The sequence below is a fragment of the Numida meleagris genome, chromosome 1, assembly GCF_002078875.1.
Source record: "Numida meleagris isolate 19003 breed g44 Domestic line chromosome 1, NumMel1.0, whole genome shotgun sequence".
In the NCBI taxonomy this organism is placed as follows: Eukaryota; Metazoa; Chordata; class Aves; order Galliformes; family Numididae; genus Numida; species Numida meleagris.
Window position 1 is genome coordinate 165,208,203 of NC_034409.1, and position 26,045 is coordinate 165,234,247.

Sequence of the window (26,045 nt, forward strand, 5' to 3'; positions counted from 1 at the left end):
CAAGCTGCAAACCACATCCACTCCCACCACTCACCTTTGCTTTTCTCTTCTCTTCTGGTTTGGGGTTTTTGACAACAGCATCTTTCTTAAACGGAAGCCCACACAAACCTCTCCTCTGACTCCTTTCACTTGTGATTTTGTGAGCCTTTAAACCAGCTCTAAGAAACGCTTCAAATGGGACCATTAAATCACTCAATAACACCCTTCAGAGCATTTTTACACAAGGCTGTCATATGTGCGTGGGGACAGCCTGACACCACTGGGAGGGCACCTTCATCTCTAGGGCAGGAGCTCGCAGAAGAGAGCAAGGGAGTATTTCTGAAGAGCCATTCCTTGCGGATACTCAGTGTTCAAGTCTGGTGACCCTGGAGGAGATCAAGGCAGCCGCCAACAGGGGATATGCTTTTACAGGCTGAAGTCCACGAGAAGAAAGGAGTCAAACTTGTGTTGTTATGCAGGAAGCACTCCTAAGAGCCTCCTGTGAGACACAGGTCCTGATCTCAAGCCCCTGCGTGCACCTGCAGGCCAGAGGCCCTGGAGGAGGCAGAAAGGGCCGAGTGTCAGAGCAGAGCCCCACAGGCTGCAGCCACAGCGAGTGCAATGTGGAAGGCATGGTGCTCTGGCAGCAGTCAGCTTCACAGAGACTGTGAGTGTAAGCACAGATCTAATTGAATTGCAGATGTCTTTTCTGACGGCTATCTGGGAGCAAGGCTTTGATTAAAGCAGCAGCAACAGAGAGGCAGAACAGGCTTCCTCTTGGTAATAAAACTAATGGAAGGAAGAACGACCGCTTACTGTGGCCTCCTCAGGGAGCACAAAGCAGGCAGACACTCTGAACAAGATTTTCTTTTTAAGATTCAAAAGCTTGGTACAAATACCCAGCTTCCAGCTTCTGAAGATCCCGAATGTATGTAGGACTGGAAAGCAGCTGACCATGATTTAAATATTCCACAAACTCTTCTCCCCCTCTTCGCATCCTCCTTGACAAACAACAGATCTCCTGCTCTTTCTGAAGGTCAGATAGGTTTGTTCTTCTTTCTTTTTAAAGACTGACCATTTTTCTTCTCTGCCCTTACAGAATCACAGAGTGGTTTGATTTGGAAGGGACCCTTAAGATCATCCAATGCCCCTGCTATAGGCAGGGACACCTCCCTCTGGACCAGGTTGCTCAAAGCCCCATCCAGCCTGGCCTTGAATGCCTCCAGGGAGAGGGCATCCACAACCTCTCGGGGCAACCCGTTCCAGTGTCTCACCACCCTCACAGTAAAGAATTTCTTCCTAATATCTAGTCTAAAACTATCTTCTTCCAGCTTAAAGCCATTAGTTACTCCCAAGATTCAGGTGGATTTGCCCTGAGCTTGTATGCACTGGATCTCACGAGTCCTCTTCAGATTTCATGGTGCCCTCACAGCTCCTAAGGGGAAGAGCTCTCAGCCCATCCAAACTAGAAGACTGAATTACAGTGCTATGACCTTTTTTTTCCCCCTCCATCTCATGACAACTTGAACCACATCCAATATGTATTACAACACGCATCACTGAAAACCACCCCCACCCAAGGCAGCTGAAGGATCAAACTTTAAGATGACCTAAAAATCTGGCTCAGCCCAAGAACAACGTTTCAGAGAACTGCTTTCCCTATGATCAGCTGGCTGCACCCGAGCAGGTTTTGGGGGCCCCTCGGCCATGTCTCACTGCACTTTCTCTCATACTTCTTGTCCTTGCTCAGCTCCCCTGGGGTCATCTCGAGGAACAACCACCTGGGGCAGAGCTTCAAGGAAAGTCCTTGCAGGTTTGCTCATTTTCCCTCTTGAACTGCTGCTCTTTTTCGATGCGTTTACAATGCAAGGAAGTCAGCTTCTCCACAGTTTGGCTTTTAACTTCATTGTTGAGCTTGGCCTTGCTCCTGTTGGAAACCGGACCCTGATTCAGGAGGGCAGTTGCCAGTGTCTGCTGGAAACTCCTTGTCCTGGGATTTTCAGCCGCACTGTTTATTGCCCTAGCTCAGTACAGAGTAAATGCAGTCGGAAGTCTCCTGCTTACTCATTGCAGCAGAAGAGCTTGGCCAGTGGCAAGTGTTTTTCGGTCTCCTCCAACACACACTTACAGCTCCGCAGCTTGTTCCAGGCCTCCCCGGAGCTCCCTCCATCCATCACCCTCGCTCTGCTCAATTCCACACATCCGAAGCCATGCTGACCAGCAGGACTGGAGCTGGGTGGATTTCCAGCCTCACGCCTCAGACTTGCAATTTGTTTCAGGTCCATCCCAGCAGAAAACTCTCCAGAGAGTTAAAACGCATCATCCAAAGGAGAAAAGCAAGAAGTATTTCAACGCCTAAGATGTGAACTGTTGTTACTACTCAAAATGCTACGTTATGCTAAACAAGCATGCCTACAGCCAGCAAGCTCGAGTACTCCTCTTCCACCCCATAAAGAATAAATAACAATTAAACTTGTTTGTATTAATCTCAATACATTCGCTGGAGCTACAGAAACCGAGGGCAGAAATTCCCAAATAGCCTCACTAGGTTTTTTCTCCAGCTGAAGGATGGGAAGCTGCCTTCCAGGCATTGATTTTTTTCCATAAGAATTAGGGAGAGGCATCTCTAAGGCACTGTGCTTACTGCAGTGCTACAGGTTTGGTCTCCATGCTCTCTGGACAGCTTTTAGACAGTAACAGAGCCTATTTCTCATTCTGAAGCATTTACAGAGCTTTCAGAAGTGGACAATCTGGACTTGTCTTAGAATTACTTGCCAGATCTTGGCTATTGAAGCCACTTGATTTAAAGCGCTCTGAAAAATGGTTATAGAACAAAAGCAAAAATCAAAACAACTCATTCCAGAAGTATTGCGACACAACAAGCTGAGAAGTCCACTCTTTGTTTTGGTCTCAAGTGAAATTTTGGTCAAACGGAGTCTGTTTCACTGAGAGGCTTCAGTTTTGACGGAGTGATTGCTAACATCATCTCCGCACAAAGTTCTGCTGCCTAACTTTAGCAATTTCATAAGCAGCTTCAGACGCTGGCTCCGTGGCTTTAAAGCCATTAAAATAATCCTGCAAAGAATAAATAAATGCCCAGATTTGCCAACAGCAAAGCACAGTGTACTAAAATTATCAACGTGTTACCTAACAAAAGCCTTCGAGCTTCTAGACTCTGTATTAAAGAACAGCTGAAGAAAAAAAAATCCTGCATACGCTCAGGCTGTTCTTTAAATGAAGAAATCAATCCGGAGGTCAAGCTCATTCCTGAACATAAAACATTGTTTGCAAATTTTGGTGAGTGAAGCGGGTGAAAAGGTCTATCTACATGTTAACATCAACTTTTTATGTACTCAACATTACTGCCTGGAAGCGCTCGAGACATTCGGAATATAAAGGCAACTGGAGACAATTAAGCCACTTACAAAGCACCATAATTAGCATTCCTTTTGTCAGATCCAGATAATTCAAGTGCTGCTCTGCCACAAAGGCTATCATCAATTTCTAATTTTAGCTTAATCCGTCAGAAAAAAGCATCTAGCCTTTCCTTCTGTTGTTTGCTCATTAAGAATACTTTTAAATTACATACTGAAACCTTGAGAACGCTTACTACGAATGAAAGCTCACATTCCCACAGGGACACGCTCACGCAGTTGCTTTGATATACTGATCCCAGGAAGGGTAACACGACAACTCGTGCTGTAGCACAGCGAAGCCGTGCGTGAACCTCTGTGTGACCCAAACCCAATACAAGGATTTAGCTTTAAGTCACAGAAAAAGAGGGTCTGTCCTGACTTCGAACCCACTGCCTTCTCATGCCCTCTGCTACACCTACTTATTCTCAAAGATGGGACAGCACTTGGGGAAGTCTCTCTTCATACTTCTACGCACTATCTTGCAGAAGACTCTTAACAACTTCATAATTAACTTCTTCATTTTAAGTCAAATTCCAGCACCATCCTAAAAGTTGAATGCTTTCAAGTGCCTTTGTCAAGGGCTGACCACTTTACATTTCGTTTCATCAGCAATGAATACTGCAAGTACCTGGGATTCATATTCTTAACACCACTGAATGGGCCCCACTGTAAAACTGCAAACCCCTCCGCTATCCCAGCTGCAGGCTACAGCCACAGGGCATCAGTAGCCTTTCACTTGTAGAGTTGCAGGTTTAAGTTTGGCTATATTATAATCATGATTACTGAAGAGGAAAGAAGCATGTTTTTTCCAAAATGGAGGAAAAATCTCTTATCTTCACGCAGAACTAGAAGTCCTCCTCCACAATCCCAGAAGGCAGACTTTATACTGCGTGTCAAGTTCACACAATTTCAGCTCACAAACAGCAACAAAGAATCAAGGTAAGAGCTGTGGGTGTGAAAAATGAGGTATCCTTGCACATCCACAAGTTTCAGAGCCCAGTCTCATCACGCTGTAGATGCGATGCCCCTGCACCCTGCCGAGCTGCAGGGTGGCTGCCAGCATGGCTGCTGCTTGTGCTCTTCTGCTCGCAGCTTGGGAAAGCACTCAAGGCTCCTGGCATTTCAGCACTGCTTCCTGGTCTGCTCATGCCAAGCCCAATTGCAACATGTTGAAATGACTGCAGTTAACATTATTACAATATGCAAACAGCGATTTATCAACATTGTATGCTTTATTGAAAGTTGACAAGTGCAACAGTTAAATACATTGACGTGTTACAACTGTTTAGAGAACATGCACAAAAACATATGCATACTACTATACAGATCATATGCAAAAATTCATACTGGGAAATCCAATTTTTTTTTTCTTTTTTTAATTCTTTGCTAGCGGGGCTTGGTAATTTTTGGAGTGGTTTTTCCTGTCTTGAACCAAACTACAATGAACAAAGATTTACTTCAAGATAATCAGCAGCCAGGGAACTTCAGAAGTTACACAAACAGCATAAATCTGCCAGATTCTGAACAGTTGCGTAGGTGCATTCTTATTTATGTAGCATAAAAAAAAAAAACTTTCCAAACTTTTTCAGATCAGCCAATGAAACAACTAAACCTCAATCTGTACAACCTAAATAGTTACAGTTTGCTATTTTACAAAGTAATTACACTAAATACACAAATATACAGTAGGCAAAAAACCTTCATTGTAATTCTCCTATGACCCGGCTGTACGTCACCTACCTGCCTTCTACGTATAATACAGCTTTATGCACCTGTCCACTGCTTCAGAAAACGGTGCAAATATTTGCACTTAAGGTTTCAGGTGACAGTTAAGTGTTAAACACTGAGTTTACCTTTCTCCCTCTTCCTCTGAGGTCCTATGCACCAGTCCTCACTTGGAACCCAGGTGCACTATGGGGGCTGAGCCATCACTTTGTTTTTCACTCCAGTCTATTTCTTCACGTTTCCGAGCTGGAAAAGCACTTGTATGGGTCGCATCACTGGATGAGCAGAAGATTTAAAAACAAACAAACAAACAAAAAAAAAAGATTCAGGCATGCAGCTTCGTTTCTCAGCCACCTGCAGAAGCTGCTCGCGTCCCAGCGTCCTTGTGCTAATTCTCTGGAAGAAGTTTGTTTCACTCGATCAACCTAAGAACAGAGCCTCCTTCGAGCCAGAGGGAAGGGAGGGAGGAGGGAGGCAGATGAGTGCGGGGAGCCCCTCGCAGCGATGCGGGGTGCGGAGTCCTGCAAGGTGCCGGGGATGGGCCGCACGCCACCAGCCCTCGCTGCGGGCAGTCCAGAGGCCGGTGGGGTGGCGGTGCCACCCATGGCTACGCCGAGGGCCCCGAGCCCTGTGAGGCCGGCTGGGCGGGCTGCTGCGCCGTGCCCTGCGCCTGGGCGGAGGACGGTGGGGAACCAGTCTGCAGCTGCGCCTGGAACTGGGCGAGCTGCTCCGGGCTGGCGAGCGTTTTGAGCAGCGTGTTCTCCTGCTCCAGCTGCGAGTTCTTCTCTATCAGCTCCTTGATCTGCTCCTTCAGGACCTCCACCTCCTCCCGCACGGCGTACATCAGGTGGCTCTTCACCAGGTCCTGCGGGAACAGGCGGGCAGGGCGTCAGGGGGAGGCCCGGGGGCGCGGGTCCCGCCGCACACGTGCGCCTCGGGGGGACGCGCGGGCCCCGCCCCCGCCCCCCGCGGCTCCGCCCCAAGCCCCGCCCCCCGCGCACCGGCTGCAGCCAGTTCTGGGCGCAGGTTGCCGCATTTCCCTCCCTCCCGCCGGCCGTGCGCGGCCGCGGGTGACGTCAGAGCGCGGGGCGGCCAATGAGAGGCCGAGTTATTTATAGCCGGGAGTTAAAGGCTCGGAGTTTGCCTAGCAACAGTCGGCGGAGGCTCCCGTGAGAACGGCTCCGGGCTGCGCTCCGCCAACAAAGGGCGGCCGGGCCGGGGCGCTCCGCTCCGCGCCGCGCTGGGCGGGGGCAGCGCGGGGATGCGGGATGCTGCGGGGCGAGTTCAAAAAATAACAGCCGTGAAAACATGAAAGCGCCGAAAAATAACAACAATAAAAATAACGAAAATAAGTAAAAATGGGGGGGGGGGGGAAGAGGAGGGGAGGGGGAGAGGGAAGGAAACCAATAATAAGTGAAGGCACCGCTCCCCACACCTCGCGTCCCCGGGGGTACGTACCATGGCCTGCTCGATCTTGTTGTCGATGGCTACCACGCTCGCACCGGAGGAGCTGCAGGAGACACAGAGAGAAGCGCACGGGGCGCGTTAGCGGCGGCGCGGGGACGCGGAGCTGGGCGCGGGCTGCGGGATGCTGAGGGATGCTCGGCCCCGCGGACAAAGGCACCCGCCCGCCCGCGGCGCGTATTTACCTACTGTCGAGCCTCAGGGAGGAGCTGTCGGTGCCCAGCAGGGACGAGAGGAAAGAAATGGAGAAATGCCTCAGTTGATAAACTCCTAGATCCATTGCCACCGGTCTACAACATTGGGCATTCATGCGACCGCGGCCGGGAGCGCTGCCCTGCTCCCCGGGCACACGCGCGGGGCGGGGCGGCGGCGGGGCTGCGCGGGGCGGCCGGCGGCGGGGCTGCGCTGGGCGAGCTCCGGGGTCAGCGCTCCTCCGCGCCGCACAAAACCTGGCCATCCCGGCCCCCCCTATAATTTATGCGCCGCCGCCGCCGCCTATTGGCCGCGCCGCCGCGCGGGCCCGCCCCCCGTGCATCTCATTAGCCCGTCGCCCCGCCCACCGGCAGAGCCCCCCCGCCCCCCTTCGGGTCCTGCCGGCAGCGCCCCGCGGCGCCCACGCGGAACGGCCCCGCACGCGTGGGGGGCGCGGAGATGCGGCCACGGGAAGCAGGGGCCGCGCCCCCGCTAGGAGCAGCTGGGAAGCGGAGCGCGGCCCCCGCGCGGGTTCCCACCCGCGGGGACGGAAGGGACTAAGAAAAATAACAGCGAAAGCGCTGCGAGTAATCATTACAGAAATACCAAAGAACTAACAGCAAGGAGGCGCGGGGAAGCCCGCCCGGCGGCCCGGCCCGTGCGGTGGCGGCCGGGCCTCTTACCGCGCCGACAGCGCCACCTATCGACCCGCGGCCGCACAGCCCTCCCCAGGGCACGCGTGCGGGGCTGCTGCCGCCCACCCGCACGGCGCCCACGCTGCCCGCGTGCTCCGCTTTAGGCCAGACACACGCTCCCACGGCCTTCCAAGCCACACAGCGAGTCAGTAACTCAGGGAAACTAAAGCCAAAAAAAACCTCTTCGGGTCTCGACAGCAAACTTGGGCGAGACCTCTGGTCCCGCCTCTATCACAGGTGCTGCTCTCAGCAGGAAGCTGAAGGCGCCCAATAATCACCTTAAGGCCAAATATAGCACTTGCGTAGCTGCATCATCCGCCCCAGATTACTGCCCGCACCAGCATCTGCTGTGACTGCTGTTCTGGGGTCGGGTGGAATGATAAGTGAATTATCAACGTCCCGCTGCAGGACATCGGCGGGCATTTGCATGCGTTTTCATTGGCACATGTAAAAATAGAGCTGTGGCTGCACTCTAGGATGACTGCTGCTACTGCCACAATGATTGATCGTTATGAAATCAGCGGAATGATGCCATTTAATAATGACAGCAAAATGACATCATCCTCGGGCTAAATTAACAACAAACAACACTGCCCGCTTCTAATCTATATTAATAAATCCTTGTGAATAGGAGAGATACTATGCTCAGTCCCGTTGCCACTTAAAGGCATCAACCATACTCCATTAACTTCAGTGGGCTTTCAGCAAATTTCTTCCTTTATTTTTAGCTGCCAACAAGCCTGAGCTGTGATTCAACAAAGCTGTCAGCTGCGCGAGCAGGACTGTGTACCCACACGCGTGTTCTGCTTGGCCCACCCCATAGAAAAGGCAGCCCTCAGCATCCCTTTATGGCTGGGAAAGCAGCAGGCTCCCAGACCATCCAGGGAACAGCAAAAATGACACGTGCTGCCTCCATCCCAAACATCTGGTGCGGAGAAAGAGCAAGACAGAACTCAGAGAATCAAAGAATATCCCAGTTTGGTATATTGGGACCCCAAGGACTATCGAGTCCAACTCCTGGCTGCACACAGCATCACCCAAAATTCAAACCCTATGTTAGAGAGCGTTATCCAAACACTCCTTGAACTCCAGCAGCTCGGGGCCGTGCCCACAGCCCTGTGCAGCCTGTTCCATGCCCACCGCCCTCTGGTGCAGAACCTGTCTCTAACCCCCACCCCCCCTCCCCTGACACAGCTCCATGCCGTTCCCTCGGGCCCTGTCGCTGTCACAGAGAGCAGATCTCAGCGCTGCCCCTCCGCTGAGCGCCATGAGGTCTCCCCTCAGCTCCTCTGCTCTGGGTTAAAATTGTCACCCAGATTCTTCCCTTCGCCCACCCAACCAGAGCAGAGGTGTGACACCTGCTTTAAAGGCTGGCTTTTGCTGTTGCTATGCTTATATAGGAAAGAAAGCAACCCACAGAAGAGCTAAAGAAAAGTCTCCTCCAAATTTCCTTTCTCCTTTCTTATCCATTTGCCTTCCCTCCTGCCATGCCACCGTGGTATCAGCACACACTCCACTACCAGGCTGCCGTTTGGACTTGCTCACCATCCTGCAGCACCAGAAGCAATGCAGGGAGCTGACCATGGTGTCACCCAAGGCCTTCTCACCATCTCCAACACCTCACTCAGGGACACAAGGCAGCGTTTTAGACACAGACTCCCACAAGGGCTTACAATCTGCCTCCTGGCTGCAGATACGAGAAGGGCTGCCCCTGCTCCTTCAGCAGAGCTCCTCTCCCATGCACAGCCAGGCTGCCCTGATCCACATCGCTGGGCACACACTGAGGGACGTGTGCTCAACAGTGGCAGAACACAACGTGGTGCCCAGCAAGGAGCTCACAGGCACGCTATGGTATTCAGAAAGAAATTAACTGCCTACATTGAAACATATGCCGCTGCCAAAGATTTTCTTTCTTCTTTGCAAACTTTGCCACTTGCAGTGTTTTACCTCTGTTGTTCTCATTAAGTTATTTCCTCTCAATTTTACCACCCTAAGCACTGCTTCTGAAGTGCTTTTCATTGTGAGTACATAATGAGGTGTAGAGACAAAGTGGTTCTGTGCTGCACAGCTCTGCTTTGGCATATCCTGGGTGCTTGCTACAAAGCACTTTACCTTGCAAGTACCTCATCAATGGATGCCACCACTGAACATCCCATGCAAGCATCTCCTGAACTCCCACTACATCTCATCTTTAGACTACGTCACAAAATGAGACCACACCTGGAATCACATTAGCAAACAGCGATTCCCATCACAGCACACCTTCATCTCACACCATACAGACAGGCTCACATCCTGCGGACTGCAGCCTTCAACTAGAACAACGGAAAACCTCTTTATTTAAAGAGTTAATAAAGGTTAAATAAAAAAATCTGTTAATTACTCAAGAGAAGACCACAGTAATTGGATTCTACAAGACAGTAAATGACCAAGAAGTATTCTGCTGTAACATTCAGTAATTCAAAGCTACATGTTAGCAGCAACCCCTGTGGTATCAAACTTTGGGAAACTGCTCAAAGTAACAACCTAGAGGAGACTCTGGCTGCAGTTAAGAGCTGAAGGGTTGTTTATCTCAATAGGCCATGATGTTTTCCCCATCTCAGTGAGGATAAAAGAGAGTGAAGAAGCTGCACAATGCGGTTTTCCCCTCAGTAAGTCATATATATATATATACACACTAGGGACCATAAAACAAAAACATTCAGAGTCTAAATTAAAAACACAGAATCTCAGCCAGCTCCTTCTTCCAGTCTCTAACCTGCAGCTATGATTTTTGGTTAACAGCATCAAGCCAGTGAGAACTTATTGCTCAGCTCCAAAGGCCAACGAGTACTTTATCTTCTGGTTCCACTTCCACAGATTTCTATGTCCACCTTTCTAAATAAACAGAGCAGCATCCAGTACCAAGCAGTCCTTCCATTTTCCTAACTGTGTTTTTTCTCTCACAAAGTGATAAAGACATCTGCATCTATAACTTGGTTTCTGAGCAAGTTGGTTTTACACCTAAGAAAAACACAAAAAAGGGAAAGCCACACAGGATCTTCTGCTAGCAAAGTGATGTACTGTGTGTGTGCTTTGTTTTGTTGCTGTTGCCAGATGTGCAAGCAAAGCTAAATAAATATTCAGAGGAAAGAATACATATGCCCCACTGGGCTTCGGGAAATATCCCGGCAGCATCTCCGATCACAGCACACACACAGAGGCATCCTGCTGTGCACACAGCATGGGAGGCAGCGGGGTGCATTTAGAGGCAAGGAGAAAAGCATGGAAGATCAAAAGATGAACAAGGAGTGGTGCTCCCTGGCTCCTCTGAGGATATCTTCTTTCTTTTTTACAGGGAACTAATTGCAAAGTCAAACCCAGTTGTTTTAATGAGAGAATTATAATGAATCTACTCACTTTAATGCTGGCTAAGTAAAAGATATGGTTTGTATTAATACTTGCATATAGATAGACACAAAGAATCCACTCCTACTGCTCTGAAAGCACTCTGCAAGAAAATATCAGCCACCTTACAACAACTCTGGTGTTGGGAGAGGGACTTGGGCCATTTTATGGGACCACTCATAGATGACTTACCAGCAGCACAGCTGGGATAAGGACCCTGTTCCACACACATCCACTGGGTTCTGTTTCAATGTCTCAGAGTCAAGCAAGGTTTATCATAATCCAAAACTTGGAATTGGAGCCAGTTGCTACGCCACCTATACTTAAGGAGGTACATATCTGCAGCAACAGCTAGTCTGGGAATCACAGGCTTCACTAACTCCATAATCCAAGCTTAAAATGACAAAGTGTAAAATATTTGCTTTAATTGAAAGCCCTTCTCAGTACCTGCTCTTGACCAGAGACTGCAGCAGGAAGACATTCACTGTGCTAGTATCTTAGAAGTTGTACGTAAGACATCTGATCCAGGAATTCTTTTCCCCCGCTACCAAAAAAACTGCACACAACCTCACACCTCGCTGCTGCAATCCCCAGGGTGGCAGAGGAGAAAAATATTTAGTGCTGTAAAGCAGCGTACATGGCAAAGCGACAAAACGTCACAATTTAATGTTTCACTACCCCCCAGTCACAAAACTGAAATTCCTTTTTCCTTTCTGGTACATCATTTGCATCATTCTAGATCTAACTCAAAGAAGGAGAAAAAGAATTAAATTCCCTCGTCCTATATGTAACCTTCACGTGCAGTGAATTCTTCAAAGCCAAGGAAAAGACCTCAGAGTACGAACAACTTATATGAAAACTTAATCCCACTTGTTCTCCTAGCAGTCTAAGTAAGGGCTTTTTCTACCACGTCGTCCAAAATTAAACGAAGAGGGGAGGAAAGAAAGAGTCACTGGAGCATTTCAAGTTACACCTAACAAAAGAAATACAGCAAGTATAGGAAGCAGTTTGGCAGTGACATAAGGAGCGCTTAACAGCACCCCTGACCCTGAGGGCTGACTGGGGAACAGCCAGGACTCCAGGACAGTGTCATATCCCCTGACCCCAGGTGGCACAGCACACTGACTCCATCACCACTTTCAGAACCAAACAGCTGATTTCCCCTGTGACTGAGAAGGGCCACTGTACTGTGTTTGTCTGTTTGTTTTTAACTCCTCCTGCCCATTTCTCTCCAGGATGCTGAAGAGTAACCTGGCTGCAGCCAAGTCACACCTGTGGGAGCACTTGCTGGTGCTGAGTGGAGTGGGGCACAGACCTCATTCTTTCCACTTCCCTTGTCCCTAAGCCCTGTAACACTAATCCTTTCCTTCCTCTTTCTCCCACCTCCTGTCTTTTTTCTAATTGAGCCCCCTGAAGCCATATTGGAAATCCCATACAAGTTAATAATTCAGTCACACTCATGAAGCAGTTATTTGGCATAACAGCCAGCATATACTTCTCACAGAACATTGTTTTTCCTTTGATGGTAACATTTTAATTCAACGCTTGCAACCAAGCCTGTATTTCATACAGAGATATCTTACGATACCTCCTGGAGACCAAAGTTAGTTGTAGAGATTATTACAGTCCTTCCTGCAACTTGCACACTGACAGACTTCTCTTCCATACACAATTTCTGAAGATACGGTGAATTCAGTGCTGCTTTTCTTCCTCAGCAGATACACCGATACGGCTTCTCTCCAGATGTTCTACACTCCCACAGCTTCAGTCTCTGGTATGTTTATACCTCAATGAAAACCTTCATTTATAGGAACCAAAAACCGCGTACCTCCACCCATTCAGGAGGCGAGAGGGAATTTCCACAAACATGCAAGAAATACCAGATTTACTGCACAGTGCAGTGCAGCCCGAAGACTCGCTCTCCTCATCAATCATCGAGTCAGGCATCTGCTGAACGATGCCTTTTTCCTGCCCGGCCCATGCTTTTGTTTTCCCTTCCTGTGGGAACGAGGGCGAGAAGAACTGAGAGCGGGCTTAGAAGCACAAGTCCCACTGATTCACGACTGCAAGAAACCCCACTGTACTTCCAGTTCAGTTCTCCTCGCTCAAAGAAGAAATTATGAAGCAATACCTATTTGGAAGAATGCAAAATACCTGCTGAAGACTATCAACTGAAGATAGGTAAGTAGGTATTTTGATCCAACCTGACTTCGCCTTGTGGCTTTAGAAGATACACTGCTCACTCTATCACAGCATTTCTTTCCTGCAGTTCTGCCCCATGCGAACCAAAGAGCAGCCAGAACACAGATGTGCAAGCTCAGCACATTTTGAATGTGTCCCTGGAGCCCCTTCCAGGCCAGAGACTGCGAGCGGTTGGCGCAGGTCCATGTCATCTACAGAACAAAGCCAGGAGGGCCCACAGATCTCATTCTCCTTCACTGGGGCTCAGCTTTCCCCATTCCAGAGGAGCAGAGGGGCTTCCTACAAAGCTCTCAGTTTACCAGCTGGAAGATGGAGACCTGTGGAAGCACCCCGAGCACTGACATTTAGCCACCCTTGGAGCCAGACATTCTGCAAACAGCAGAAGATAAACTCTTAATCTTTTAATACACAACTTGCGAAGGAAAGATTACAGCATATTATTTCATACATATTCAACACCTGGGTAATCGCCTTTGTGCGGAGCTGGCTGAGTTTATGAATGGTGTCCTGCTTATGAAGCTGCCCAGTCCATTCGACTGGGTCATGGACTGTTCCATCCTCGACATTGCTGATGACACTTTTCTGGTAGATACCTACCTAAAACATACTTTGTGAGCTATTCCAAGAGTCTTCTGTACAAAGCAAGGTCTGAACTCATTCCTATACGGCAGCAGGCACCCAGAATCGGTTACATAATCCTCCAGAAACCAGTCATTGAGACGACACCTGGAACCTCTACGGCTGAAAAAAACAACCCTCAAAACAAAACCGACTCCAGCATCAGAAGGGTGAGATGAGCAACCCACTTAGTCATGCATGGGAGTCCAAAACAGCTCCCGGGTCCATTTCCTCAATCTCAGGCAGCCTCCCATCCAGGGAGTCACCGCTCACACCAGGCGAGGTGCAGAGCAGGGGAATTCCTCTCTGCCTCTTCCTGACTGCTGCCCATTGCTGAAGGCCCTGGGCAGGCAAAAGGATTCATCAATCAGCATGTTGAGCACAAGCAGTCACGACAAGTTACAAACAAAAATACGTGTAAGTGAACATATGAGTCACAGGGCAGCACTGGTGCAGTTGAGTAGCCTCCTGCCTTGAGTTCATTTGCCCAAACCCGTTTCTCAGCTCTGTTTCTGTAGAGCTCAGCATTTTGAAACAAGCTGCAGAAGAAGAATCACTGAAATGAATCAGAGATTGGAGTGGGGGGAACTGACTTATACTGATGGACTCAAAGATGTCAGTGTGCCTGAAACAATCCTGGGAAGGACTGAGATCTGGTTGAGGTAGAGGGAAAAATTCTCTTTAAAGAGAGAAGTTTAAGAGGCTGTTGGATCACTGGATTTATATTTACACATTAGAGGGCATCTACTTCGTATGTGTCTAATGATGAATTAAATAGCCTTCCTTTTAAAACCAGTAGGAAGGACCAGCCCATAAATATGTGGGATTTCTATCCCCCTGCTATTAGACAGGGCCTATCACCACAAAGACTGGATGTCCTTCATGGAGGTACGCTTTGAACAAACTGAAGGTCCTGAAGTCCAGACAACAGCAATCAAAATATAGCAGCACAAGACACATTGAAGCTTTTGTTCCTGCCTTCAGTCTTTTTTTTTTTTTAATGTATTTCAACCATGCAAACACCCTAGCAAACCCAGGTGTTGGCTCCTGCACTCAGCTCTCCTTCCTTCCAAAATTCACCACGCGATGCATCCTGAGAGCTTGAAATGAGACCTAGGATCAGTTGTTCCTTCCTAGCAAGCTGCACACAACTTCAGCCTCCCAGAAGTTGCTGTGTATAACCTGGAGAAGGCCAAATGCTTCTTTGGATTTGGCCTATACAGTTGGTTTGGGAAGAAAAATAACCATTCTTAGCAGTATTAGCCAGTAACAGCTGCAAAACTGGTTAGGAGTTTCTCCTTCATTTGCAACCCATGGTGACAGTCATACAGTCTTAACCCAGAAAAACAATCAAAGCGCCTGTGCAGGAGAAATAAAGTAAGCAACAGCATGAGAAGCAAACAGAGAATGGCTCGCTGAAAAATAACAGAGAACATCCAAACTCCCTGTATGAAGCTAGCAGGCTTCAGGAGAGGTGCTACATCATACTGCTATCTCTATCAGTGAACACTAGTTACGGCAAAACACTCCACCAACACAGAAAAGCTAAAGAAAGCAGAAAATCACACCCCTCTATTTTACTCCATCACACGTTTTCACTACGCGTTGTGTGATACCCCGATTCCTGGTAGGAAACCACCTTCCCAGTACCATGTATTTTGTTCGGTGACACAGTGACAGAGGTTATGGCTGCATACACATATTGCTCAAGTATAAAATACTCGCCGTCATTATTTTCAATTGCTATTATAAAAGATTTCCATTATTCTGGTTCCGCAGGCATCCAGATGAATTAATGCAGCATAACTGAACACCCATTTGAAAGTTCACGAGTATTTTCAGAAACTGTCAACCGCTGTAGAGAATTAAAACTTGAAAAGGAGGTTTCCCAATGTATAAGTTTCTCTTGTTTAAGAAGGCAGCATTCACAGAGGAAAGCTATTCTCCGCAGGCACTAACACAAACAGCGTGACAAGGCGAAACGCATTATCTGTCAAAAATGTCTATGAGAGCAAGGTGTGGCATAACAAGAGCACCAGCTCGGAGGTTTGAAGCTATGAGGAACACGCTCCGTGTTTCCTCCCACTGAAGGCTGTTTGCCTTTTGTGCACACAACTGTGCAACATGCAAAGTGAAGTATTTTTCCCCCACCGTGTGTTTTAAAGCAGCTCCTCCTGTTCACCGAGTTACGTGCTGTTTCTTTTAAACACTAGGAAGGTATCAGATCAGAATAAAACATGCACTGCACATTTCATGATGTGCAAAAGAAGGTTAACAAAAGTCACCTGCAGAAGAGCAAGCTGCATTTCATCACCTTCCCGAGCAGGTGACAACTACACTTTGAGTATGTGACAAGGTGGAAGACACTATACATTATGTTTGAAAAATATCTAACAACTTTACTTGTTAAGATAAGATTCAAATTACATTGCAGTTCTTTTTTTGGCATAGCGGTACCTCACTTAAGACTCATGCTTTTGAAGAGAGAAAAATCACTAACGAGTATCATTGTATCTCAGTGATTGTTTTAAATATGAGCAGTAAGGACTTCTCAAGGCTGGTAAATAAGTAAACTACTCTGCATGGCAAAGTACTCTCAACCAGTATTATAGTTGGAAATGGTTTTAACAAGTGCCAAGTACTACAGTTTAAAAGGAGCACTTTTAAGTACTTGCTCGAAGAAAACAGTTTAAGAAACCGTTGCAATAATAAAAGAGAGACAAGTAAACCAAGCATCCAAAAACATCATAAATACCTCTTTAGGTGTTGCTGCAGTTCCAAGAATAACACTTTCATGGTTATTCTGCCACAGCCCCGTTTCTGGAGAAATGTCACTTTCATTGATGTATCTATTTAGTACCTGCTGATTAGCTTTCCCGGAGCCACAGCCTGAAGAAATACCTTTCAATCCTTGGCAGCTGTGAGATTAGCATTAGCATTCCACTATTAACCGCGAGTGCTGAGCTCTGCAGCACTTTCAAGAATCACAAAGCCTTGCCCGTTAAAGATTATCCACTTGCTCCTATTCAAAGTTGGCAGTTTAATAGTGGTTGGTCACGATCAACAAAAACAAGAAGGGCAAATGGTGACGACAGTACAGCTCTTGAGATCACGTGACTTGGTTACATAAAGCATCAAGAGCGATTAAAATCTTCACGATTAGGTTTTCAGCTCTCAGATCAACGCATCTGCTTTCAGCAGTGCCAGTTTCTCTAATTCAGCCAGCTCCCACGTTCCGTAAAGCATATGGTAATTGCTACAGGTTGCTAACACTGCTTACGGAAAGAGCTGAGCTACTCTATTTCTCAGATCAAAGATCCAGCACTTAATGACAACAGTAATTAGACACAGAACTAACAGTAGTGGGTCAGCCCCCCCAAAAAACGCGTTACCTGGGCAAATCCCAGCCTTGCTGCTACCACAAGGACTATTGATGAGAACTACAGGCATGATCTGACTGAGCCTTCTGCAGACCAGACTAAGACAACTCATCAGTTCAGCCAAGCTGCCTACCAATTCAATTGAATACTATAGTATTATATATATAGTATTATAGAATACACTCAGTTGAATACTGTATATTCCTTCTCACAGAGGAGGAATGCTAGTATCCTGTAAGGAATACTCTAGTGCCTTCTAAAACAAATGTAACACCAAGCTGATTACAAACTTACTTGCACAGCTACCACCATCTAACCCTGACTCATAGAACAGTAGAATCCTTAAAGTTGGAAGGGCTCTCTGAAGGTCACCTAGCCCAACTACCGGGCAATGAACAGGGACATTCAGCATTCTGTTTCCTCTATCACAACGAAAGCTTGCACTGCAAATGAAAGTTTACTTCCAGAAATTACCCTGTGCAGAAATGGCTACTTAAGCCATGACAGCAAGAACCGCCGTAACACAGAGACAGTAGGCATTGATGTTACACACCTCAATCAGACAGAAGTCACGGAAATGGAGGGGCAACACCAGAAATCAAACCTCGCAAATGTTACCTGGGCTCACCTCAGACTGCTAAAGCAATACCAGATGCATTTCTTCCAGTAGGTTTGTCTTGTAAGACTATATTGCAAATAAATAAAAAGGGCCAAGCAAGATGGTTCAGGGCGTGGCTGTTATTTAGCTGCATTTCTGTTGCCCCTTGCTATGACACTGAAGAGGTGACTGATGGCAACAGACCCAGGTATTACACAATAAAAACAAAACATAACCCGGCTTAGGGGAGGGAAAGACAGGAAGGGGGAAGCCCAACCCCACCCATTTGCACCAACAAACCCAGCCATCACGTAAAGGCGGTATTTTGGCTAGGAACCAGAAAGGAAGCAAATCAACAGAAATAACACCTTAGTCTGGCCAGAGGGGGGATTAGCTGCCCATTCCCACAGCCAAGAGGGAGCTCAGATAAGTTAAACTGGCATCAGAGTTGTCATGTGAAGCAGTGCACAATATTTCTAATTGGTCTTCCCAGAGCCCGGCAAGCCTTGCTTGTAAGCAAGAGCATTGTGTTTCTTTTAAGTATGCCAGGCAGACTGAAATACTTAAGTCACCCTTCAAAATATTTGTTTTTCTCTTATTACACCAAGTCTATCTCCCTCACCACAGCACTTAAACGGGAACAGCCAAGGCAAACTTGAGCTTCTTCCTCCCACTCCCACCAAAAACTCATTAAGGAAGGATCAGTCAGATTGTAGAGCATTGTACCCCAATCCCTGGAGAAGAAGCAGAAAGGTGTAAAGGCATTACGAAAATGCTGCTAGTGCTAGTGCACTAAAAAAAAAAAAGGAATGACTTGTAGAAGTAGCTGGACTTTCAACAGTAAACTGGGAACAAAGGAGTCAACAATGAGCAATATCAACAACTATTAAGATGAGAGCGTTTGACATAGGATTGTTGAATTACTTCAATAGTCAAGATGAAATATTTATTTCTCTAACAAGGTGAAACATCAAGGCTGAACTAGAGAAATGCTCAAAACTGATTCCAGAAAGCTGAACTAAGATGGAAGCTATGGCTTAAGTGACATCCATACATATCCTTTCATAGCAAGATACTCAACACAAGAATGATCTCTAATGAATCTGGCAACATCACCTTATAGCTCATAGAATAGAATCATAGAATCATTCGAGTTGAAAGGGACCCTTCAAGGTCATCTGGTCCAATCCTCTGCAATGAACAGGGACACCTACAGCTAGATCAGGTTGCTCGGAGTCCAGTCCGGTCTGACCTTGAATGTCTCCAGGGATGGTACTAAGGAGCAAAAATTTAGTGGGCAATATTGTGGTAGTTGGACGGTGGTACTACATGATCTTAGAGGCCTTTTCCAGCCTTAATGATTCTGTGGGGCACTCACCACCTCTCCAGACAATTATCCTACAGCCTCCCTTCCCAACTCTGATCCGCACAGCTGACGGTAGGATTGCCATCAGTGTCAGGCTGGCTTGGCTGAACCCATACCCCGCAGAATTGCACCAAGAGCCAAAGGCTTCAGATTTCAAGCTGCCCTTCTTACAAACTTCAACTCTCTTCTTGCCATCTGTGCTGCCTGCATTCCTCTCTCTAAAGCTGCACTGTTGATATCAGCAAGAAAGACAGTCCTTCTCTATAATCACTGTGGTCACAGATGTTCCTCAGAGTGCTTAAGCAAACAAATACGCATTACAAATATGCTGGCATGGAAAAGAGATGAAGGCAGTGTTCTTAACCTTCTAGCTTGAATGGTCTCTGCTTCTCCTTTCCTATTCCAAGATGTTTCTTGAACAGGAGCTCCATCACCCTAGTGCTGCACCAAGATCACCTCAAACAAGGTCCAGAAAGTTATGCACAACTCACCCAGATATTGCTTAGCTCCTCTGCAGCTCTGACTCAAACTTGGGTTTCTTTAGTAGCCAGAAGGATCATGACGTCTTAGCTTACATGGGAAAAAATCTATTTTTCAGAGGCCAACCTTCAAGCGCTAAATATAATTCATGAAATATAAACAACCATATGTATTATCAACTAATGCCCACACAAATAAAAGGATACTGTAAAAGTTATCTTTTTATCATCCTCCTCCTTGTGAGTTATATTAAAATTCGCTCTGATTATTAAAAGTCATGGCAGAGTCAGTTTGAAAAAAGGTGAAAAATAGATGAATGTATACACAGGGATATGTATTTTTTATATATAGATAATACATATCTTTATATAGATATTAGGTATGCACATGTATGATGCAGGACTACTGAATTCATTCAGCTGCTTTGTCCAGCAGAGAAGCAGCTACGCTGCTGGGCTCATGAAGAGAAGCCACAGGCAGCTCCCATCTCTGATAATGCTGCGTGCCTTCCCTCATGCTTCAGCCCTATTTGTGGTGGCAACCTCACAGTAAGGCAACACTCAGAAGCTCCATTTGATACTAATTCTCCAGTTATTACAAGTCATATCGTTTCTATACTCCAATCCGAAAGCATAAATTCATCACTCCAAGGCATCACCTTTTTATTTGGGGGCGTTTGTGACCCAAAGGAGTTCTATCAGTTCCATTTATCACCTTCAAGAAAAACAGCAAAGGATTTGCTCTGTCAGTTACTGGACTGAGACCAAATTAAATTTTAAAACATAACCGCTTCAGAGGGAGGTATTCCAATAACCGATTTCTCTTGCAACCATTCCCATAAATTTCCCGATTCTGGTTACACAAGTAATTAAAAATATTGCTCAGTTATGTGTAGGTCAACAACTTACAGGTAATAGAAACCACAAAGAAATTGTAAGTCAACTGGATTAACTAAGTGACGGAACATTTTTACTGCTTTGAAAAACAGCCTCTAGCTGCAACTGAAAAAAAGCCCGAAGTACAAGGATCTTCTTTCTTCTCCTGTCACATTGAAGAATTCAGCACCAAGCTATGCTTTCCTTCCTTTGTCCTGAACCATTCTGGCTGTTATATAAAGTGACAGATTGCGCACAGATGAATTATCACTGTGGGTACACTAGGATGTCAGATATGGATAAGTTTTAGCATTTAATGAAACAAAAAACAACAAGATTTCATGCGTGATCGCATCAGGGTACCTAGTCTCCCCCCAATAGCTGCAATACTCAAAGGGGAGGAGGCAGAGCATTTCAAGGTATTTTGCCTGCTGTACTCCTCGACAGTTTTGCTTTAAAAAAAATACACCAGCTTCAGTTTGGAATCAACCTTAGTGAATTAATCTGGCCCTCAGCCAGCAACATTTACTGTTTATGTCAGTCCGAATGAAGTTCAGCACTCAAGCACCGATTCCTGTGCGCGTCACACATCAGCGCGTTAGCTGCCCTGTGCCAGGGAGGAAACACTTCACAGGTTTGGTTTGTCTTCCGTGTACCACAGAGTGCTTCAGAGACAGCCCTGATAACCCAGACTTGATCATAGGAAAATGCAAAACTAATTAAATAAATAAAAGTAAGCCAATCTTTTTACACTACAGATGTAAGAAGCGCTACGTTTAAAAATATTTGTTTTTGATATGAAGCAGCAATGGAAGAAGGACTTTCAAATTCTGATGTGAACAATGGTGCTTGCCCAAGAAGATCATACACCAAACAAAGCATTCCAGCTCTTCTTGAAGTTTAAAAATTACAAACCTACAATCCTTGATATATTTCAGAGTTTAAAAGATTACTAAAACAGCAATGTACGACTGATAGAAGCCACCAGTCCTTAGGATCTCCGAAGTCTGTTGTGTGATTACAACAGTTTCCAAACAGCACTACTATAGAAGCCAAAAAAACATAATCAAAATGCAATGAACCTGCCATGCCTACTGCTATGAGGTGTTCTAGATACCATTTGCATCACAATTTATGTATTTTTTTATGCTTGGTTCCCAGCACACACCTTGATCAATCCTCACGGTGCACTTTGGCACGGTGCGTTCCGCAAGGCTGCTCAGCAGAGACAGCAGCACACAAACAAACCTGACTTCAGCAAACATTCATTAGTACTCAGTAGTGAAGAGATGCACGCAGAAACATCAAGGGAAATGAAGCTGATGAGAAGAACTGAAAAGGAACAAGAGGCTGCACATTTGCACTGAAGTGAAAGACAAGTGTGTGGATGCCAAGCCCGGGCAGTGCCTCGTTCCAAATGCCAGCAGCAATAGTCATGGCTGCACCTTTGCTCTCCTTGCATTTCGAGCTGGTGTTATAAGCTGCAGTTAGAGAAAAAGACTTATTTCAGTTCATCACTAAGCAGTGCCTGCCCTCCCCCCCCCCGCCCAAAAAAAAAAGAACTGTGTATTTGGCTATTAACATCCCAGTTGTGTATCTTAGCAATAGTCTTTTAACTCTTTACAGTCACCACTCAGTGACAAGTAAGGTAAGGTTTTGAGTTAAAGATGAGCAATACAACTGCACAGAGTTAATCTGCTCTTCCAGATGTGCTTTATATTTTTATCAAGCCCCATCTAGCCCAGGAGATGGGCCGTCCCTGGCATCCACAAAACCCAAACCAGCAGCATCTCTGATTAACAAGGACCCTGATTAGCAGACTGACGCAGCACTTTTTGCTGCAGGGGATTGTCAATTTATTTGGTATGTTACATCAGCTGAATACAAAACCAATAATGAAGGATTTACGGATACCAGCTAGACTGGAGTAGGCACTCCCCCCGCAAAATGTGCATGTTTGCTTTCTAATCTATGCATGCAGAAGAAAACATTTGAGTGTAACAAAGTTGCCAATCATGCAACCCATGAAATAGAGTGTCGTGATCAAGGGTAAATTAATTTCAGCAGGCAAGTATGGCACAGAGAAGGATACAAGCCTTTCCATTCTGTAGGGCAGCTCCCTGAGGAAGCAGGGGCTGCACCTCAGAACCCAAAACATTCACAGGACAACTCCAAAATAAAGCCTCCAACTCAGGCGCATCACTAAATGGGTGCTAGTGGTAACCAATGACAAGTATTCCTGGATAACAGGAGTTTTGTGAAATAAAATCACATCTGACATTACTTGAGCACTCGGTAAAACTCACAGCACCACAGTTCTGTTACAAAGATTTTCCCTTCCCTTCAGACCCTGCTCAAGCAGCAGTTCAGGCCCCAAATCTCTGGGGGCTCTGGGAGGCTGGCATCACATTTTCAAGAAGCCAGCCTTACAAAGGCCGAGCAGTGCAGCATCACCTCTGAGCCACCACACAGGCACGCGTTCCTACAGCAGTAATCCCCCTCCAGCGCTGCGAGCTGAGCAGCTGCAGTGTGACCTTTGATATTCCCAAGAAGCTGCTGAGACCAGATGGGGGATCCCTGCCAGGCTGCCTTCACAGGCAGGGAGCTGTCAGTAGCCTCTCCTCACAACTCTGCCATCCCGGTGCTGCCTTTCACCTGTGCCTCTGGGAACATAGGCAGCAGCAGTGCAGGTGTCTCAGTCAGGCCTCACTACAGCACAACCAAAGCACCATGTGTGCAGCAGGAAGAAGGGTGTAGCTCACCGCTGAAACTGAAACTTCAGCATCACACAGGTGTTTTGCATGGGATCTCTTCTCACACAACTAACTTTCAGTGGATTATGATGAGTTTAACAGCACCCATGACTTCCACAAACATATACAGGTTCTGAAATAGAAGTTTCACAGGACAATAGCAGCAATAAAACACCCCAGGTATCATGTCAGTACCCTGCCAGTTGGAGCCACTGAGATACCGCAAGTTTCCCCCCAACATGAGCAGCCCATCATGAATGATTCAGCCTTCATGTCTCAACAATATCTAAACATAAAGGATTAGTTACTTTAGCAGACGGTAGAACGCTAATCCCATACCTCATTATTTTTACTGTGAACATTTTAATTCCTTTTCTTGAAGAGAATCACTCTGATGGGGTAATTAAGAGCTATGATTTTTGAGTGCATCCAGGAGTTGGACTTGAAGATCTTTATGAGTCCCTTCCAATTTGGGATACTCTGTGATTGTATGGAGCTGAATGCATAAAGATTTGCAAGGGTATTACTGTATCTCACAGAGGATGAGAGATTCTTTTTACATGCGCAATTATGAATGAGACTACAAAATGAAAGGTTGTATTTATAATGAAATTAAATATTAAGTAACGGAATCGTAGAAAAAAACAGCTAGCTACAGAGCAGAAAAACATGTCAATGAACTAAAGAAAGACATAACAATGAGATAGAAGAAAATAGAAATAAGAAGGCAAATGGAAGCGGGGAAGGAACAGGGAGAAAATGTGGTCAGAAAAAATAGCAAGGAGAACAAGGCATTAAAGACAGAAGGGTCAGGAACTGTATGTGGGAGTGAAGAGGATAAAGGAATTAGGGGCTAAAAATACCCAAAAGAGAGGTAATAGGAGATGTTATTTTTTGGTACATTTAATATAACAACAGAAAAAAATAGAAAGAACAATTCTGAAAATTCCAGATTTTTCTGGGAAAGGCAAAATATAGGAAAGGAAGGATTAAGAAACTAAATCTACGATAAGCAGTTGCCAAAGCCCTGCAATTTCCCTTGGCAGAGCACTATGACATCACTGCCTTACAGTGAGAGCTAAATAAAAATACAAGTATGCTATTCTGTCTCCCTTCCCTGTCTAAGTGAGCAGAAACATCGAGCCTGCTACGATTCCTTAGTTCATGTGCCAATCCTAGAGAAACACTTGAGCCATTCCACTTCCAGTACCTCAGGTTATGTCAGCCAGGATCTTTGAATTGCTCTGCTTATCCCACCAGAAAGGACTAATGCTTGTGCAGCTCATCCCAAAATGCCTCACAGAGCTCTGCCCGTGCTGTCCAGCACTGCACAGCCACACACAGAATCCCCTCCCGCAGCCTATTTTGGCAGCCAGGAGGTGCAGGTCAGCCCCACACCAGCAGCCCTGGGCTTAACGCTGCAGCTGCTGTCCTTCAGTGGAGGTGGGTTACACAGGGCAGCAATTATAAGCTAAAAGGCAGCCTACACTTGTCTTTTCATAATCACAAGCCATTTAGGCACAGCAAGCATGAGGATTTTCAAGAGAACGGCATTGTGTGAGCTCCACATAATACAGCATCATCTTAATTCCAAGGGGAGGTAGGGAGAGAGCAGGCGTTTCCATGGGGAGGCAGACGCAAGGCTTACAAACATATTTGCATTCTGGTTTAAGTTAATAATGGCTGTCACTTCATAACACTCAATAAAAATAAACCTGAAGTAAGGATTGTATGTTCTAAATGTATTCCAAAAGCCTCGGTGCTTTTGGCTTCTGAATATCAATTTATCAAGTTATAAGAACTGAGAGTTCTTGTTTCCAAGTTTATTCTTTTCTCCTTCACTGAACAGTTCAATATCCCATTAAACATTTGCGGTGATCCCTGTAGGTACATACATACAGATCTGAGGCCAAGGAAGCAATCAGCTCAGGCATTCATGTCAACGAGCTTTTTCCATTGATGGAAGCTGAGCTCCATGTTTTAGTAAGAGACACAAACACAGTTAACAAGACAAGTTAAATAACATTCTTCTCCTCTCACTCCATCACTGTGTTCCAATATTGTATTTCTCAATGGGCTTGAACGTGTTGTATGTGAAAGCTTCTCCTGCTGAGGTGTTCTTGCCTTCCCCTTTGCATTGGATCCGATGGCAAAACTAGTCTACCAGAAGTACTACCTGCTATGTACCACGTGGACAGGACAGAAGTGAAAGCAGAAATGAGAGGCTGACAGAGGGAAAGAGCAAATATATAAACGTTATTCATTCTAGGCTGGTTTGGCTTCCTCTTCCTCACACTTACACAAACCATCTACACTATCAGGGTAAAGTCTTCCAGAGCACGTTAGACCGTTTTGAAAGGAGGGGGTGGGAGAAGGAGGTTAGGAAGAGGAAAAAGAAAAGCAGATAAGGAAGGAAACATTCAGGGCATCTCCCTGGCTAATCTGCTCTTCTAATGATACCCATTGTGGCAGGGGATTGCCCTTTCCCAGGCTGCAGCTAAGCGCATGCAACACCTGATTAAAGATTCACTGCACACTGCCAAGCAGCAGGTATGCTCAGTAAATATTGATATCAACAGACTAATATTTACCTGTGTCAGAAGATTGTCAGAACAGTTGAAGAGCCACATTCCAAAGAAGGTAAGTAGAAAAACAGGCAGAAGGAACAGCAGAAGAGAGCAAAAACAAAATTATAATCAAAGCTGTCACGTTGACAGAAGCACAGCAGCAAGTACGAGTAAAATTAAGCCTGCTGAATATTTCAAGGTTATTTGACAAGTGACTGAATTATCTCTGCCTTCCTAAACGAAGACATATTGATGCTAATTATTACCCCACTATTTTTACTAAAAATCCATAGATTTGTCAACTGTTACACTGTCTGATCCATTCAAAGGAACCCTTTAGGAACACAG

At 46.1% G+C, this 26,045-nt stretch overlaps 1 protein-coding gene across 4 annotated transcripts in view; it reads right to left on the reverse strand.

Moving 5' to 3' along the window:
- The window catches only part of TSC22D1 (TSC22 domain family member 1), a 79,754-nt gene continuing 58,317 nt past the window's right edge, over nucleotides 4,609-26,045 (reverse strand). For 2 of the 4 annotated variants that reach the window (XM_021375559.1, XM_021375553.1), the window contains 2 exons: nucleotides 6,579-6,630; nucleotides 4,609-5,985 (listed from right to left, as the gene is read on the reverse strand). In XM_021375559.1, coding sequence (XP_021231234.1) covers nucleotides 5,728-5,985; nucleotides 6,579-6,630 — 310 coding nt within the window. In that variant the 3' untranslated portion in view covers nucleotides 4,609-5,727. Of the gene's footprint in view, nucleotides 5,986-6,578; nucleotides 6,631-6,769; nucleotides 7,003-26,045 lie in introns of those variants that run through there. The other 2 variants (XM_021375560.1, XM_021375569.1) reach the window with 2 other exon arrangements.